General features: G+C 28.2%; 1 protein-coding gene across 2 annotated transcripts in view; it reads left to right on the plus strand.

Annotated features, from left to right (window-relative positions):
- Positions 1-20131, plus strand: part of LOC114941792 (uncharacterized) — a 25903-nt gene extending 5772 nt beyond the window's left edge. For both annotated transcript variants that reach the window (XM_029316922.2, XM_029316924.2), the window contains exons 3-5: positions 13836-13969; positions 14807-15095; positions 15481-20131. In XM_029316922.2, the coding sequence (XP_029172755.1) occupies positions 13836-13969; positions 14807-15095; positions 15481-15695 (638 nt within the window). In that variant the 3' untranslated portion in view covers positions 15696-20131. The remainder of the gene's footprint in view (positions 1-13835; positions 13970-14806; positions 15096-15480) is intronic.
- Positions 20132-20143: the final 12 nt, after the last annotated feature.

Here is a 20143-nt window from a genome sequence, read left to right on the forward strand (position 1 = left end):
ACTTTACTGGCTTTACCTATAAAGCAACGCGATATATCTTCTGTCCTTCATAGGAGATGTAGTGTGCTGAGGATAAAAGGCACGATGTATAAGGATAATTTAATGGCCGTGAGGCGACGAACCGAGAATAAGTTATTTCGTAGTCGATTGTGCAGTGTATGCGAGACGCAGAGAAATACGGATTTGTGAAAAAAAAAACAAAAAAATAAATAAAATACATTGAAGAAATTTTTCACGAAAGAAAAAAATTGGTCATTTAAATTAAATGCTTTAGCATGGCGTATAAATTTCGTTTCTATAGGATACTTGATCTCTGTAATAATCCCTGTAAAGTATTATTGCAAAAATCTATTTTGGGATTTATCTCGTTGATATTTAATTGGAGAATATTGTTTGCGAAATTTACGCATTTATAGTCACTGGGGTGTATTACTATTAATTTATTTATGTATTGATATAACATATATCACGTACATGTAATACATCTTAAAATCGATAGATAAATATATAATGGCCATAAATCATATTAAAATTAGTCAATTTATTTTAAAAACATGATACTGCTATTTTATATATTTTACTTATAAAAAAATCAATATATTATAACATACACTTTCTATCTATTTACTCTATCTATTAATTTTGGAATATTACAATTTTTCACACTCACAATATTATAATCATTAAAAATATTTTGCTTGTTTATATATAATTGGATTTAAATTTAAAAAAAATTTATTATATTTAAAATTTATATTAAAAATTTTTTAATTCTTTTTTAATTTATCATATAAATAAAAAAAAAATCGGTCAGAGCTGAACTTCGATGGTTTAAGTTTGCCATGCTTTTAGTTCTTTAACCTCGGTCGTTGATCGATGTTGCACACCCACGCGATACGAAAATGGAGTAATCGGTGCAAAAACCCAGATTCCCAAAAGTAATCCACCCACATCTTCGATAGTACTCGTCAGATTTTCATTCGTTAAGATAGTATCGGCTTTTTCGTTCAAGTGCTCTTACCTTTACTTTTGGCGAGAAAGCTTTCTAATGATGCATTCGTTGCATAAACGCGAAACAAATAGTTTTTAAAGCAAGCACGATAATTGCGGTATTTCATATCAAAAAATTACGTCAAGTTGTCGAAGCATAAAAAAAAATTGAATGTGCGTGTGTATGATTTATATTTTTATATTGTGTAATCACACAACATGCTAACATATTGCTAGACTTCAAGAAAAGTTTATAAAGTTTGTATTCTATTTTACAATTATCAGATAAAATTGCATTAAACGAAAAATTGTGTGCTATATTTACATGCTAATTACATTGTTTGTAAAAATTTGTGTATTTTAAAACGTGATTAAAGGTATATATATACATATTATATATAAGTATAACTCGATAACTTTTGATAAAAGGAGCATACATTCTTAAATAAATTTGTATGTAATGAAAAGTAATAAAAAATAACATTTTTATATATACATATATTATATAGTCGTATATTATAATTTTATCATTACAATTTTCAATATTTATTATCTCAATATCAGATTGTTATTTACTTGTATTCTTATAACTTAATTGATAATCGCTTATTTTTGCTTTACTTTAATTTTAGCACAAGAGCTTTTACTCTGCTATTTTTATTTCTTTATGTTTATATATTTTTGATGTATGATACACACACTCACATTCACTCGATATATTAAAAGGATAAAAATAATAAACATGAAGAAGTATTTGAAAAAGTTTTTCAATTTTTTAACATCTTTTTCTGAACTTGATTTGAGAAGAATTGTGTTTTGTTGGGAGAATATATATCTATTTATAATAAGTAATAATGTCTCTCTCTCTCTCTCTCTCTCTCTGTGTGCATGTGTGTGCACATGTATGTAAGGAGAAATATACATAAACTGATCAAATATTTTTTACTTCTCACATAATTAAATTCTTGTTTAATAATCTTTAAAAAATATGTCTTTTTTATTTCGTACGTATTTTATTTTCTCTCTTTTATTCGTTTTTGCTTTATTTCAAATATTACACATTTTCTATGGATGGATTTAATAGGTCAGATTCTTAATATATTATTCTTAAAATATTGAAATAATCGATAACTAAAATGTCAGTATTGCGTGCAATTGTACATAGAGATGCACAATAATGCGCATCGTTCTCGGTGCCAACAAATCGCACTGTGATTCAATAGCGGACATTTGCTGAGTGACATTTCGTGCCACGCGAAATTTCATTAGAGCCAGTGAGCAGATTTGCTTAATCGCTTTTTCCGCACGAAAGATTTAGCGTGGCGTGACGAGATCGTCAAAGGAATTGAGAATACTTGTTGTATATTTCATTTATTTTTTATATTTCCTATATCACGCAAAATAAATGCAAATAAATGGGGGTAAAATTGGCTTTATGAGTTTACAAGCACCGGTAAATGTACGAATTTCAAGGATTGTTGTAAAATATTGTTTTCGAAATATCGCACGTAGTCGACGGTGACAATTTAACGGTTGTAATATATTTTAATGTAATTTTAAACGCACCGTTAAACACACATACATTTCTCTGCTGCCAGTTACATGTATGTCTGCACAAACACGTTATCGAAGACACGCATTGTCATTATATAATACGTAATTTCGGTTACACAATATTACATCTATTTTGCTGACCCAGATGCTATAATGCCTTTATTTTGTGATAGCTGTTTCCATATATAAATAAATAAAATCATATATAAGAACAAATATGTAGCGGATAATGTGGCAGCATTGAAAAATTGTAATTACGTGAAATACAATATATAGTCACAGTCCTTCCTCTAAAAGCATTCCGAGCACACCAAGTTTCATTCGATTGCGTTTATGTCATCATTGTAATATTTTTCACAAGTGTGTATTCGTGTGATCGTTATAGAGCGACAAAATATTGAACAAAGATAAACTATAAAAGTTTAAAAAAGAATTTGATGATCATATTCTGTCACGTGTTCAGGTTTTTCGGTTGCGACAACTGTTTACGGAGACTGCGAAATAATTGATGCACCACGTACTGGTAGAAATCTAAGCACTTGATAAAACATGATTGCTAAATGCTTTTTTTAAAACTTTTTATAGCTTTTTATAATTTTTTAATCTATGACATTCTCTTACAACTTAATACAAAACTTTATCGCATATCTTTGTCCAATTTGTTTTATCGCCCCATAATGAAAACGGTGTGACGAACTCTATTAAATATACACTTATGAAAAATTATATATTAATATAAACGCAATCAAACGAAACTTGGTGTGTTTTTAGAGAAAGGATTGTATTATACTTTCCGCATAATTAGAATTGTTCAATATGCAAATACATTATGCGCTACTTTTAATCGATTGATTAACTAATATTCTACTCGATTAATTAATATTTTTAAAAGAAAAATGTCAAAAAATATAAATAGTGTATATTTGATGTTTATACATACATATACCTAGTGGTAATGTTGAATGCGTACGAGTAATTTAGCTGTGCGTGCAAGCGGCACAAATGACTTTTACATCATGAACATTAAATTGCCGATCAATCATTTCCAGCACAGAGAAGTTTCGGCACACCCTTTAACCGAACGAAGCTCGTAATCGCAAACTATTTCAATAGCCGGAGTTTGATAACTCTCGCGCTTGTTAGCGCTTCGAGAGCCGCGCCCATTTGCGGCGTCGCGTCGCCTCGCTTCGCCTCGTCAGAGGAAAAACGGTACTTTGGGGACACGGAGTATATCACATACGCTCGCGCGCGCGCGATATTAAATGGTAAAAGGAAGCATTCGAGTGCAATAAGAAAAAAAGAATCGTGAGAATGAAAATTCCTCCTACTCGTGTTTCACAAAGCCGTTTTTCCCCCTTTTTTGCTCCACTTCGATTCCCTTATTCGCCGTCACGCTTCAAATTATGTCTACGTATCGTAGATATGTGGTACATTTATCGCAATTGCGCATATTTCGAAGATTTTTGCTTCTTTTTCTCTTTCTATTTTCGTTTTTGCCAATTTGTCAAATTATAGAAACTGAAACGAATAATATGGATTTAAAAAATTGGAAGGGTCAAAAAATTGTTGGATTTCTTTTTACTCTGAAGTAAATTGTGAATATTTTAATTTTGTTAAAATTTATCAGGTTTGAAAGAATTTAAGCGGCTTTTATTTTTTACAATCGTAATCGATGATCATCGTAATTATTTGCAATACAATTACATTAAATTCATGATTTGATACGCAGAATGCAAATAATTGCATACTTATGTAATCATATGTATACACACACACACACACACACACACACACATTCTCAGATTTGTACTCTTATATGTATATTATAAAATATGCAAAATTTTATCTTATCACACTTTCTAAAATTTTTTACAGATGCACTCGTTTTTGTTTGCGAAAAACTTTTTTCAGTCGCACAAATTATCCTGTATATTATAAATTATTAATTAAAAATAATTAAAATATAAAATCGAGACGAAAGATGAAAGATTATACAAGGCTAACTATCTGATTTGGAGAAAAATATATTTCAAACTTTTATTTTATTTTATATTTGGAGAAGGAATTATTGACTTGTTTAATAATAAGTATTTAATTATACATGTAGCTTATATATATATATATATTGTATATATATATATATATATATATATATATACACATAAGATATGCAGATAAATATAAAAAGATAAAATATGAGCTTTAAATGCATTAACTGTTCTAAAGCGAAATTTTTACTATGTTTTTCTTTTAGTTTTAATTACGTCTGCTTAACGTTTTATTGATTCAATTTATCGTTATTTTAGAATAATTTGTATTGTGTAATTGAAGAAATAAGTTTTATGCATAAAAACAAAAGCGGATGCAAAATAATTTAATGAATTTATATACCTCAAAGAAATGTTGTTTTATTCATTTGTCTATAATCGTAATCTACCTACTATGCAATTTTGTGTAGTGTAACGTGATACATTCATTAATTTCAGTGATTCTGCGCGAAATCGAAATGGCAGTTATTTTAATTGAATTCGCTTACGAAAATTTGCGCGCGCGGTGCAAACGCGTAGTTGACACGACCCAATTTTATAATTAAAGCGCGAGTTAAAACTAGATCTCATACCTTAAAGTTCATTGATGGTGAGATCCGAGATCCGATTTCGCGAGGTCTGATGCTAAAGCATAAGAGTGAAAAATATTGATTGTGTCGGCTTGAATTAGTTTTCTCACTCATATAGCTCTTACTTATATTTGCTATATGTATATACATATATGTATAGCGAGTAGCGACAAAGTAAAATCACGAGAGTGTAAAATGTTGCATTTATTATACATATATTTCAGACAAATTTACAACTAGTATTCAAGTAAATTATTCATATAAATAATTTGCTTTCAAAAAATAATTTAAGGTATATGTGTATATTGATGTATGAAGTGTTTTCAATTAATTTATTTTTCATAATTAAAAACTCTATATGACAATGAGCCCATTGTATGCGTATCGTTAACATGTATATGCAACAGTAGATTCAATATAAAAAAAGATTAACTGGATTAAGAAGACTTGCTCATCAAATTTTATGCGTCATACATATATGTATGTGTATTACTATGTATGCACTACATATTTTTCGCTCTACGGAAAAATATAATAATCGACTGCGGGATATATAACCAACTCTTGATTTTTTTTTACTTGTTTTTCTTTCACGTAAATTTTTTCAATTAAAATATGCATAAATTATTTAAAATTTAACAATGTACAGAAGTTATTTTATATAATTTTAGAAAATTTTAGAAAATTAATATTTTTACATTCTCTGAGAGAAAAAAAGAGATCGAGTTTTTACGATGGAATCTTGTTACTTGACTATAATTAATATAGCATTTGGAAACTTTTCTAAAATTTTGTTTTTATTTGTTTTAATGTCAATTTTGTTATGCAGATATACATGTAATTATATTGCATATATTTATGTGAAAGTAAAATATTTTATTTGGTGAGAATTGAATACTAGGTCATTATATTTTAGATACTCGTATAAGTTCATCGAACGGATCGAGTAAGATCGAACTCGGATGAAAATGGTGTAACCTCGTCCAATTTTAGCGTTGTAAAGAGAACTCGTGTACACTTGGAAAGAATAAGATATCTCAAGTAACGAGAGTAAATTATCTCACGAAAGTGGAAGAGAATAAAATCTTTTTATGATATCAGATTTCACAATTTTTATGTTTTATCTAGTAAAAAATCTCACCCATGCGCTCACAAATGTTTTATCTTGTAATATTTTATTGGCTTTTTTACATTAGAAAGCATTCTATCATAGCAGTTCTTTTAATGTTACTGTTGTTAACTTTAATAATTTTATATGATATAATCAAAGAGAGAGAGAGAGAGAGAGAGAGAGAGAGCGCTCGAGTGAAAAGAGGATTAAATGAATAAAATTAAAAGGATAAAAATTAATTTATTGCTAAAAAATCCACATTACATGTGTGGATTTAGTAAAAAATACTTATTATTACGTTTAACATTTAGTTTTATTTTCATTTTTTGCGCGAGTTTTGTTATTATATATTCTATATGTTTGCAAATAATGTATTTTAATATGTAATTTAATAATTTAAAAAAGCGTTTAATTTAAAAGTAATCTTAAATTTCAAATGTTCGATGCTGAAAACAATTTAATAGGGATGGAATCCGTTCTTGCGATAAAATTACTCTGTATCTTATTACCTATCTTATTAGTTTAACTGAAAGAATGGTTCTCTTTTTATTGATATTCATATACATATATATTCTCTTCAAATATAGGTAAATATACATTTATTTCTTGTCTTTTGGCTTTGAAGGGGATCTTACATAAATTTTACAAAGCATAAAATATAATAGTGATGTAAGTACATAAAGATTGATATATGATTTCATTTAATCTATTTGATTATTTTTTATTTAATAACACTAATAACTTTCATATATGGTGATTGAATTATTATTGCATTAGGATTTAAATTTATTTCCACACATATTATCTTTAAATTAATTTTATTTCCTCTCTAAATCTACTTTTCTAGATCTTCTTTGATTCGATCATTTCTTCTCCCTCACATGTTCAAATATATTAATTTATAAAAAATCCTTTACTTAAATTCCAATTAATTGCTAAACAGGTATTGCTTTCGATATTTAAAAATTAACAAATATCAATTTTAAATTAGATGGTATAATAAAAAAAAATACATTCGTTGATTTGAAACACCCAGACGATGAGATATATATCGAAGCGACGAACGTGTAAAGAGATACAAAGCGTGGTATCGAGGACGAAACGGGAGATCGATCGTACATATATGTACGCCGAGAAAATTGGATGGCACGTCGCGCCGTAAAACAAATGGATGCTGTAGCCGTAGCCGAATCATGCGATTAGCTATCGAGTTTCGAGACGATCTCGGGATATTAACCAGTCGAGCCTTTAGTTATATATACCTTGGAGAGTGAAAAGGACGAGCCGCAATACTTTCGCTCTGCTCATATATGTACACGTATGTACAGAAGATCGTCTGCGAGGTGATCTTCAACCATTTGAAATTTTGGAACAAAATTACGTGTAGATGATTTTAAATTCGGTAAATTCTTGGATGAAAATACGCGAATAAACAAGAGAGAAATCTATAAAAGATGAATTGTAATAATAATAATAATAATAATAATTTTATTATCTCTATGTATATATGTATACATCCTATGTTGTATCGCAAAAAGTATTTTCGAAAAATAATAAAGATGAAATTTCTCTATCTTAAAGTTTCAAATGTGGATCATAAACAAGATACCAGAGATTTGACCTGTATATGTGAGATTTCCAGTTTCTTTATCTTTAAATAACTAACACTATATGGTTTGTCAATATAATCAACATTTTCAATACAAATCGATGCTTTAGGCCATTCTGCATGTAAAAGTATTGAAATGTGATTCAAAAAGTATACATATCTTACGAGATACTTATTTATATCACAAAGTACATATAAGTGCAATATGGTTGTGTCATATTGTAGGAATCTAAGGAAAAGTTTATATAGACGCAAGAAAATAAATTATTATATGTAAAATTATTATATATATGTATATGCTATACTTAATCACAAATACGTAGATAAATATTTCAATTTTTTAACTTATCGTTCCATAACAATAAAAATTTTTGTAAAATTTTCTTGTAGTACTATGATTTATTTACTTGATCGTATATTATATATAAATAATTATTATTGTTTCTCTTTCTCTCTGTCTTGATATATGTTAATAAGTGTTCAATTATATATTATTATTCATTTCATCATGGAGCGTGAGCAATAATGCATGAATCTCGTGAATTACTTTGAAATACAATTACACTGAAAAAAGCTATTGATTTCAAATAAATATCTATTTCAATAGTGCTTTTAACACCATTTGTTTGAAACTAATCCTGTTTCAAAACAGATAAATATTTATTTGTTTCAAACAAATGGTGTTAATAGCACTATTGAAATACACATTTATTTGAAATCAATAGCTTTTTTTTAGTGTAGATGCAAATTCTTTCGGGGCAAATTACGGTACTATAAAGCGAACAAGCGAACACAAAGCAGTGACCTGGCCTTTTCATCTCTATATCGTTTTTGCGATTCGCGTTGCAATGCATGTTGCCCAGTACGCGAGTGTAGAGAATCTCTGAGCTATTTAAAAAAAAGCTTCTTTTGTCTTTACTGGTTCTTGACGAAAGCATTTTTAATTGGACTCCCAAGTGCCCCAGGCATGCCACAACGTATAACTACATACATGCCCGACAAACTGCTCTAAATAAGTGTTTTTTATTTTGCCTCTGTCGGTGTCACCCAAAAACATTTTGCAAAATTTTACTAATCAAATTTATTTCAGCACATAATTACTTAAAAATTCTATATACAGTGTTTGATTCAAGTGTTAGCATGTGTCAATCGTGTCCTTTCTCCCCTTGTTCCCTCTTATAATAGATTATACACACATATATCTCACAATCAGTAATAATGTAATGTAAATATACATATATATATATATAGATAGATAGATATGTATAGAAGATTGGAAAAACTTTGAGAAATTACTTTGTTTTTAAGCATTTATCTGATAATATCAATTTGAATTTGAAATTATTTTGTTCTTCAAAGTTATTTGAAGATTAATTTTAGTAATTTAAAATTATTAAAGTATAACTAAAGAAATTTTTTGTATACGAATTATCAAAATCACTTTAATTTTTTGACATAGAATTCTTATTCTCTCGGAAGAATAAAAGTTTTAATCTTTTATGTTCTACGTCATCGAATTCAGCTCGACTTTATTTGATCTGAAAACCAAAACCAGCTCCTTTTATAAACTGTCACTCTGCCTCGCTGCTTCTCATTCTTATCTCACTCTTTTTCAAGATTTAAATTCAGAGACAGTTTCTCGAAGGTAAATAGAAGATCTGTGCTCCGATTACAGTAAAATATCGACCAGTCTCCGATTTTATGTAATTTAGAAATTTGGTACGCATTTAATCGCACTCGAGATGAATTGAACAATATAACACAAAACCGTTTCAATTATTCGAAAATAAATAAAAAATACAAATAACTTTATTAATTATGTCATTTTTTAAATGCTTTTTGTTAAATACAAATCATATCAAAGTAAAATTATACGATAAAGCTTTATATATACATAGAATTAGCTCTTTTTGATAGTGTAACACTCACTGCAAGTCATTCTTTTAATATAAAAATGATATCAATATTTTATAATACTAGAAAAAAATGACAAATTATTCTCAAAATTTATGTTTCCATATCAATAAAATATTTTAATAAATTTTATTGCGGTGAAAATATTCGACAATTCGATCAAATGTACTCCACGATAAAATATTGTACAAGTTTGCTTAGGTAATAATTATTATATTAGTATTTTTTTTAACTAATTTTATTTATGAATGTACACCATAAGAAATCTATCAATTCGACTTCAAACAGCCAAATATTATATTGCATTTGAATTAATAGACGATTGAACGATAGCAATATATATTTCTGTGTGACTCAATTTTTTTTGAAATCAATTGTTTTAAAATCTTGATAAAAATGTTTTAATAAAAAATGCTTCTCGAATCTTTAATTTCTTTCAGTCGATAGAGAAAAGTATTTAAATCGATGATATATCGTTGAGTTGTGTATTGCTGTTACAAAGTCACTGAAGTAAATCAAGAACAAATCAGATATAGATTTCTCCATATCGAATTAATATCCATCATTGACGTGACAGCACGTTGACTATACTAATGAAGCATCGAACGTTATTGTAGCGTGCCAAGACAGTGATTAATCGAAATGATAATGAAGATAAATTGAAGTTTCGAAATATGTAAATTCATGCTGTCAAGATGAGAAACTTTAATTGTTAAAAAATGTTCTTTTTGTTTTATATAGAGTATTAATATTTTATAGCTCAAATTTACATACTAACAGCTATATCAAATCGGAATAATAAAAATCTTGATCATGCGCCGTTATATCTTATTTAATTTTTCTCAATTTATATAAAGCTTTATTTAATTATTTTATGAAAAAAAGATTAGGCATACATATAAAATGTCGAAAAAAGTTGTTATTAAAATTTTTTTCGAGAAAAATGTATTATTACACAATTCAATCTTTTTATTTTATTATTATATATATAACGAAATTGATCGTGTTTTAAAATTATAGCGCAATGAAATAGTAATAACACGTGTAATTATTATTTGTTGGTAATTATATATTGCGCGAATATGGAGAATTTATGACGATGTTTTGGTAAACCGATTGTGGCCAATTAAACTAGAAGCGATTCTGTGATATGCACAAATGATCCAAGTCTTTGGATATTGGATTATACCGTATATGGTTTATCGGATTGTATCATACGTATATCGGTATGTATATTGTAATTTATAATTGTACCATAATACAATCGAAAAATCATTATGCATACAAAAATAATTGAAAAATTGAAAATATAACATCTTTTTATTAATACAAAACTTATTCCTGAAGAAAAAACTTGTAAAATTAAAAAATAAGTAATAAACTTGCGCTTTTTATAAACTTGAATTGTTTCTATAGCCATTGAACTTGTCTTGACAATTATTAACGCATGAAAAAGTAACATTTTACTTTTTAATAAAATAGTTTAAATAAGATATGAAGATCTAACAACTTTAAGGAGTTATGTATAAAAGTATTAAGATTGGCTTTATTTATTTATTTATTTTTTTTTTTTTAAGAGATAACTATTTCGAGACGAATTCGACGACGTGTGATGCAAACTGATTAAAGATGATCTAAATTAAAGAAGCGTCAGAATATTATTAATCGTTCAATTTTCAAAGGTAATTTCTCTAAAATAAAGCTATGTATAAATATGTATTATTTTACATGTTTGATTTTTTATTTCTTCATGTAAAGACATTTTTAGTTGTATTCATTATATATTTAGTAGTATGATCGATAATATGAACTACTCTGTATATATCGTAACGAATAAGGTAGTCAGGCGCGCGCGCCAGAGAGATAGAGAGAGAGAAAGAGACAGAGAGAGAGAGAGAGAGAGAGAGAGAGAGAGAGAGAGAGAGAGAGAGAGAGAGAGAGAGAGAGAGAGAGAGAGAGAGAGAGAGAGAGAGAGAGAGAGAGAGAGAAAGTAGCTGCGGTCCAGCGGTCATCCATGAGATTGACAGATCCGATGATCGATACCTGTGATTGGCACACAGCCGCGTGTACCACTGTGATAATGCCATTTATTCTCAACACACAATCTTTGTAGCTCGCATAGCTTTGTATATTATAATATTTGCGATAACGGTGCTATACGCGTAATTTATAAATTTAAAAATTATTTGAGCACATACAAGGAAGAAAATGTAAATGTTATTCAAAAAATAAAGATTTCGTAAATTTATAGAAATTTTACATATTTATAGTTATTATATACGGAGCAATTAAAATTTGAAACAGATGATGTCACTTGATATAATCTTATCGTTGTTTAATATTTTATTATGTTTAACAATTTTACAATAACGAAATGATCTCGTAATCTTTGGATTAAATGTATAAAATTTTGTTAAAATAATATGACTATGATAATTATTTTACTCTGCTTATCCCAAGAAATAAAATAAATACTCGAATATTTTAGTGCATTTCCATGTTCTCTGTAAACCTATAAATCTTTTCAAGCAGGCATCTTCATTTAATAATTCTACAAATTACATCTGACTAATGTAACATATAGCTATAGGATGTCTTGCATTATTATGTTTATATAATACAATTTATTTTTCAAGTGCTGACATATAATATAATTATGCTCTTTTAACTAGCACGAATGTATACGAAAACATTTGTTTGGAAATTCAAAAATTATTTTATCGTCAAAAATGTTTCCGCATAATGCATATACGAAATCGTTGCACAACGAGTGGCAAAGAAATAATATTTTATTGAAAAATAAATTGAACATGAATAGAATTATTTCACAAACAAAGATTCGAGAAAAATTATATTATTTTTTATAAGAGATTATATAATATGTATAATAATGTATTAAACATTACACCAAATACGCTGCATATTGCTATTTAATTTAATTTAATCTTTTGATTAAAATTATAAATAATAATTTTATAATTTGTGGATTTACATGATTTTAAGTAAGTTATAACTTAATTCTTCGCTTTAATTGATTAAAGTATATAGATTAAATTATACAAGATAAAAATAGAAATACATCGTGCCATATTAATTTTACTTTATAGCACTCTCATGATGTTGGTTCAAGTATAAAGTCATTTGTTTGGTATTTGAATAAATATGAAGTAATAGAGGTGCGACGAAGCGGAAAGGCACGGTAAAAGGGTCGGTCTTTCAAGTGATGCTTCGTTCTATTTTACGCTATTGTGATACCGCAACCACCTCTCGGTTCTTCGATTCTCTTGAAAGCTTTCAAGGAGACGGAACATTTGGCCTTGCCTTGCCTTGCCTTGCTTCGCCTCGCTATGCTCTTGCAAAGACGTCTGATTAATGCCCGCACATTCGTTAAGTCGGCGAATAAGTTAGCCTTTGAAAGGTCAATATTTCGACGAGAAATAGCTACCATTCTCGTCGCATTCTTGCATTAAAGTAGCGTAATTTATCGAGCGATTAACGGAAGCGGTTAATTTGGCACTTCATTTTTGAATAGGTGTTCGATTTTACTTTAACGGAGTTTATATCACCATCGAAAGCGAGAAAGTTATACAGCAAAGAACAAATATTTACTTCGTAAAAGATTATTCTTAAAAAGAAAAGATTTCTCGAAGAATAACATGGGAATAATTCATAGCGCGAGTCATTTTTTAGCGCAAAGTACAATCGAACGAATCCGTAATTGCTCATTTACATTTCTTTACTTTTTACAAGAATCCATACTCTCTTATAGAAAGGAAATGGAAATTTGATGTCTTAGACTTTGAATCATGCGTATGTTTTTGACAATTAATTGTTTTGTGAAAAAATTTCTGCTTAAAATCAAAAATTAAAAAGGAATATAGATTTATATTAGAGATTCAAGTCGAAGAAAATTCGACATCAGAGATTAAAGATAATAATGGATGTTATAATTTTTTTCCATCGGAAGACACTCAAGAGATAAAGACTTTTATTCAATCTTTCAGTCACTGATGGTCTCTCACTTTTGATTTTGATTGCAGCACCGACGAGAACGACGGATCCGGCTTTATTGGGTGAAGTCGCTATTACGCTTCAAGACGACGATGTCACAACGCAAGAGCCTTTTCTTAAAAAATGCATCGTAGACGGAAATGCCTATTCTCACAGCCAAACGGTAATGATCGATTAAATGTGATAGAGACAATAGAGATAAATTTATTTCCGGAATTTTCGACAGATAAATATATAACAAAAAAAGAAAAGAAATAAAAACGATATTTATATGTATATAAAAATTTCTCATCGAGAATAATAAGAAATGTATTATATTTACATATAAAAAATTATTAAATCGTGTACCACAGTGGTCCACAATTATTGAAATAGTATCGACAAATCACAATTCAAGTAAAATGTTAGTTTTAGTGATATATTACGACAACATTCATTCGATATTATACATTTTTGCTAATAGATTCCGTATGATAAATTAATGGTTACATAATTTTCTCCGAAATTGTTTTAATTATATTTATAGTTAAAAAAAATACCGATATTTATGATGTGATATTTTCATTCCTTTTCTTCATCAAAAATTCCGTAAATCAATCGTTCTCATTAATTCAAATATGATTCACATATAATTCTTAGATTTTCAGTTTGTCATTTGTGGTAGATTTTTAGCCATTGTTGTCACGTAAATTTGCCAATTTATTTTCTAAATTGACTAAATGAGTTTGATTAGTATGATGTGTATGTATATATAGTATACATATATAGCTGTTTCCTATAACTATAACGTAAAGAAAGAAATGTAAAATATCGAAAAAAGATAAATTAATGTTATTTTTGTACATTTCCATATTTTTAACTTAAATAAACACGCGCATATAATGTGCAGCGCTATGTATGTATTTGTATCGCGTTTAATTATTGTATCTCTCTTTATTTTGACTCTTAAAAAAGATAGAATTTTTACAGATTCTTCGCTCAATAGATTTTTACATTTCAGATACCATCTTACGACACGAATTCGCATTGCCTATGTGTCGTCGGCGAAGTTTACTGTTGGTGGCAGAATTATAATCCGGCGACGGTGCCCCCATCGCTCGGCTTGTCTTCCTTGCGATCGACTGCGGTGGAGAGCAATTATACTTCATCTCTAGAGATGAGTACGGACGTTGCGGACGACTTACAAGCTTCCGGAGATTCTGATTCATCGATTGGTCAGCAAGGACATGTAGAAATTAATGCCACTCTGTCGATTACGTCTCCTGTACCGATTACTTGCCTCGTCATGGGTATAAAATTAATGCCTTTCTTAATACTTTAATATTAATTTATATCATTTATGTCTTTTTATATTAATTTATATCAGTCGAAACATATTCTTTTTTAAAAGTACAATTTAATATTTTAAAATTACATATAATATACAATTTTTTTTATAAATATATTTACACACAATCTCTAATGTTAACAAAATTTTAAAATTTTTATTTATCATATTTCTTTCTAATTTTACATTAAAACTATTATTATAAGAATATGTTTAGGGACTTTTTAAAATTTAATTTTGTTTCTTATAACATTTTTACTTTTATATCCTGTATACCTGTATATGTATATCCATCTCTTTTCAAATATTTTATGAGATTTGTATGTATCGTGAAACTTGAATTATAGGGAGAGAGTATCGACAAGGTGAGACTCTACCGCACTCGACCGGGAACTGCGTCGAATGCAGCTGCGGCTCCGAAGGGCGCGTCGAGTGCTCACCGAGAGACTGTGTGGCATTGCGACCTGAGATTTTGCTCGCACCTGATATACCCGAGGCGCCCGACAGCGACTTTGAAGTTTTCAACTTAGCGCGGGATCGAGGCATCGATGAAAGTTTCTAAAGCATCTGGTAACGACTCATTTGTCGAATCGCAAAAAAACTTGTTTGCCTTTGATTATAGCGGCATTATTAACGTTATTTAAAGATCAACCGCTACAAAGTCATTTAATTGAACGCAATTTTTAAGATTATTTTAAACAAGTTAATTAATTTTGATTTCTATATGACAGGCAAAGACCGAAAAAAAGGGAAAAAAGAAAGCAATTATAAATTAATTTCAATAAAAGAATATTATAGTTTATTGGTCATCTCGAATAAAATGAACGAGATCCACCTCAAAACTTATCAAAATCTTTATTATGAAGACTAGAAACAGGAGCATAAATTCGCGTGCATTAAATATTATCATCTCATGCAAAAATATCATCGTTCAATAATGCTAAGCAAACTTGGGGAATTTTGTCCGATAAGTTCGCGTGATGACGACAGTAAAACTTATCTAATTCGTACGTTTTATCAATTTCATTACATGTACAATCTTTTAACATGTGCGAAAGTATAACATTACGTTGTGTAATTCAACACAGTTGCATTTGTAAATAATCGATTAGCTACCTAAATTAGCAATATTTTTTGTTTGACTTCGTCTGCACTCTCTAGTCTTCATGATCTCTACATGTATTTTAAGTACAAGTTAATATTTAAAAAACGATGAATTATTAGAATATGAGATTGTACGAGTTTGCACTTGAGGTTTAATGTTAGATAATGATTGTAATTTTTCTTGTAGGCGCGAGAATCGCCTTTTTCGATCGAGGACGTGCCTTCAGTTTTTCGACTTATACTCAATCAAAACGTCATTGAAGGCATAGTCCTAGAACGTAGAATGTCTAGTCTAGATATTTTCTAAAAAACCCTTAATGAGTGAGAACAAAGAGCCTATTTAACCAAATTTTCTTTTTATGTGATATCTGATATTTTTTCGATTATTAATAAATAGATAACTTTTTCAATGTTAATGAGTATACCATGAGTATAGAAATTCAATATATTGAATCTCTACTTTATCAATTGTAAAAGGAAGAACTTATATTTCTATGTAAAATTTTTAATATAATTTATTTATTGTTAATTTAGATTCGATTAGTAGATATATTTTAATAGTGATCTATTCGATACAAAATATTTTTATTGGTATAGATGAAAAAATGTTTTTGTAGACATCGGCCTACAAATTCGATCTATATATAGATCATAATATACAAGTACGTACATTATCGGTCCCTCACATATAGGCCAGAAAAGAAAATGAGAGAAACCATATTACTGCATTGTGAGCTTAATCGCTATATTAATCGAGAGTATATACAATAACTCGACTTATGAGACTTAATAATGATTTTTGTCATATCTTATCATACATATCCTAATCAGTCGAAATATTCTAGTCAAATATTCTAGTCAAAATGGTATAATTTATTTCATCTTATATACATATATAGGTATATATATACTTATGATGGAATGATGTCAACGAGTAATGAAAACCCCCAGTAACAATAATTTACATGATATAATAGAGATACACGATATATATACATATATGTAAGAGATTGAATAGCGATAGAAATGTTTGCAAAACTTTAAAAACTTTAAACAATAATTGCTCTTCATATATTATTTATTCACAAAACGTGGAAATCAATATTTCTTTATGATTGATATGTCTTCGCACTTTAAGCGCTTGCTAGCAATCAAGATTAACAATATTACAGATACTGCATTATTGCATATGATCTGGTACTCCCCCAAGATAATACTATATTCTCAACCATTTAACATATACTATTGTTATTCTCGGCACTCGACCGCTAGCAGACGCATATTGTGGGAAAACTTTGCATTTATACAGGACTGGAATTTTGCATTTATACAGGACTGGAATAAATTTGAAATCGTTTGATTATTGTATGCGCTCAACTGCGTTTGCGCAAATACACAGCAGTTGGTGGAGATAATTATTCTTTTTCAGAAGTTTTTTGCTTCTCCAATTAAATAATGCAAAAGTTATCCAGGCTCTCTTGAAGTATATATTTCTTATTCTAAATATATTTAGTACTAAATTCTTGCATACAAACTATTTAGACAAATATGTTATAGTAGATATATATCATTCATATGCTGTATAGCTTTTGTATTCTCATCGCGTATTCAGCACTCATGCGTAGAGATCTTTTTTGTTTTTTATACATACACATAAGAATCTCCTTAGACTTTAGACGACTTATATAATTTATCACTTAATTCAAAATTCAAGACAGAATTTCTAATTATAAATTTTATATGTCGATTACAAAAAACATTTGAACATGTAAAATATATATATACATATACAAATCAAAATATACATCAGGATATATTAAAATATGTCATATATAGAATTATATAAGTAGATTTCTGTCTTAAGTTTTGTCGTGAGTTATGTATATATAAATCATCTAAAGAAATCTTAACATATTTTTACGTTAAGCAAATAAATATTTATTTGATAATTTAATACGATGATGAGTATGCATATAGCTATATTATAAAATTAAATATATAGTATAAGTAAATTATACAATTAGAATAATCACATCATTGGAGAGAAAATGATTATAATCTCCACATATACATATATATATATATATATATATATATATATATATACACTCGATTCAACATGTGCACAATATTATATCTATATATATTCGTACAATATTTGTACGTACATACAATAGAATATTACATGTATATTACACACACATATTATATAGATCATCCAAGGAACCAAGAATTAATAGATAATGTGGTATGCAATCCGAGTTATAATGATATGCAATTAAGACTAATAATTCGATGAAACTGCAATTTTATATAGGCAAACCACAACGTTTACTTTTATAATTACACCCTTTGCGTTCAGTTTTGTAAATTGTCTAGCTAGTTTCGAAGATTGCACATGTACTTTGTACGATTCGTGGTATAATGCAAATAAGCAACCGTGCGGTGTTCCGGTTGTTATACAATTTTTGTATAGCAATACTGGTGATTTATAATGCCTTTGTTAAAGAAATAGTATATTTCTAGAGTATTTTATCATATTGGAAGATTATTCTTCAAACATAAAGTGTAGTCGTATCGAGAAATAAGTTTAGTGTCTCTCTTCGTAGCTAAAAGAAATCGCATGAAAAAGTGATGACAGATATAGTTCTATACTTTTATGACTACAGTGATGACAAAAAATCGCGATTATTTATAGAAGATAGTTATATAGATAGGTAGTGTCTAATGTGATATATATATACATATATATATATATATATATATATATATATATATGTGTATATATATACATACACATACACACATATCTCGAAAATAACTTTGTCTAACAATTTACAAATCTAGATCGAAAAATTTGATCTTTCACGTGCCAGGACTAAACAAACGTCTATAGATATTCGTTCTAAATAGATAATAAAACACACAAAAATTAACAATATTTGAGATTGAATATTTGTTAACATTTGAAGGAACAAATAAATAAAAAAACGAAAATTAAATGTAACAATATTTTGTGTCTGTTAAATTACTTTAAAAAAATTAACTTAAAATTAACAAATAATGGTAATCTCTTAAATAAAAAAATTTAATTGTTAAAAAATCCTGTAAAAGATGAAGAATAAACGAATTGAAATAAATAAAAAAAAGAGCAGTTTTACAATATTAAAAAAATATTTAAAAGTATTAAAATATTATTCAGAAATTGATTTAAAAGTATTGAAAATTAATTGTATGTTTTAAGTATAATATATTCTCTTTCAAATTTTCGATTTCTATGTATAAATTAAAATTAATAAATATATAAATAGAACCTACAAGAACATTTGTAATTCGTCTACTTTTTGCATAAAATGTGATACATATTAGTAATTTGTTTGTTCCTTCAATTGTCACACTTATTTAAATATTTATCACTCTTGTATGATTTTAAAACATAAGATTTCTATGGCCAGAGCAATCGACAATATATATAAGTTGGATTATTATGAAAGGAAAAATCGTAGTTGTGTGGAAATAATATTTTTGAATACCCCTCTTTTTACAAGGATTAGTTGTAAAATTAATTATAGAATATAGCTTTCAGCACCAATTATATCGACAATCTACATTTGTCGAATCGACCATAGTGAAGCACTCCTCGTGTGCTTGTAAATTTTTTAAAAAAAATTCTTGTAAGACGAAAGCGGCACATTATCGCGGGACCATCTCTGTGAACATGTATCACTGAACTATTATAAATTGTTTCCGTTCACATTTGAATAACCATCTTGTATGTCTTCCAATCATCTTATACGCGATATTGTGCTTATATAATAATGTATTCCTGCGATTATATATGTCATCACAAAACAACATAGTTGTAATCCAAATAAAGAAAGATCTCATACAATATTTATATTTTGC

Source organism: Nylanderia fulva, unplaced genomic scaffold (assembly GCF_048542155.1).
Source record: "Nylanderia fulva isolate GAGA-0341 unplaced genomic scaffold, ASM4854215v1 Scaffold3, whole genome shotgun sequence".
NCBI classification, from domain to species: domain Eukaryota; kingdom Metazoa; phylum Arthropoda; class Insecta; order Hymenoptera; family Formicidae; genus Nylanderia; species Nylanderia fulva.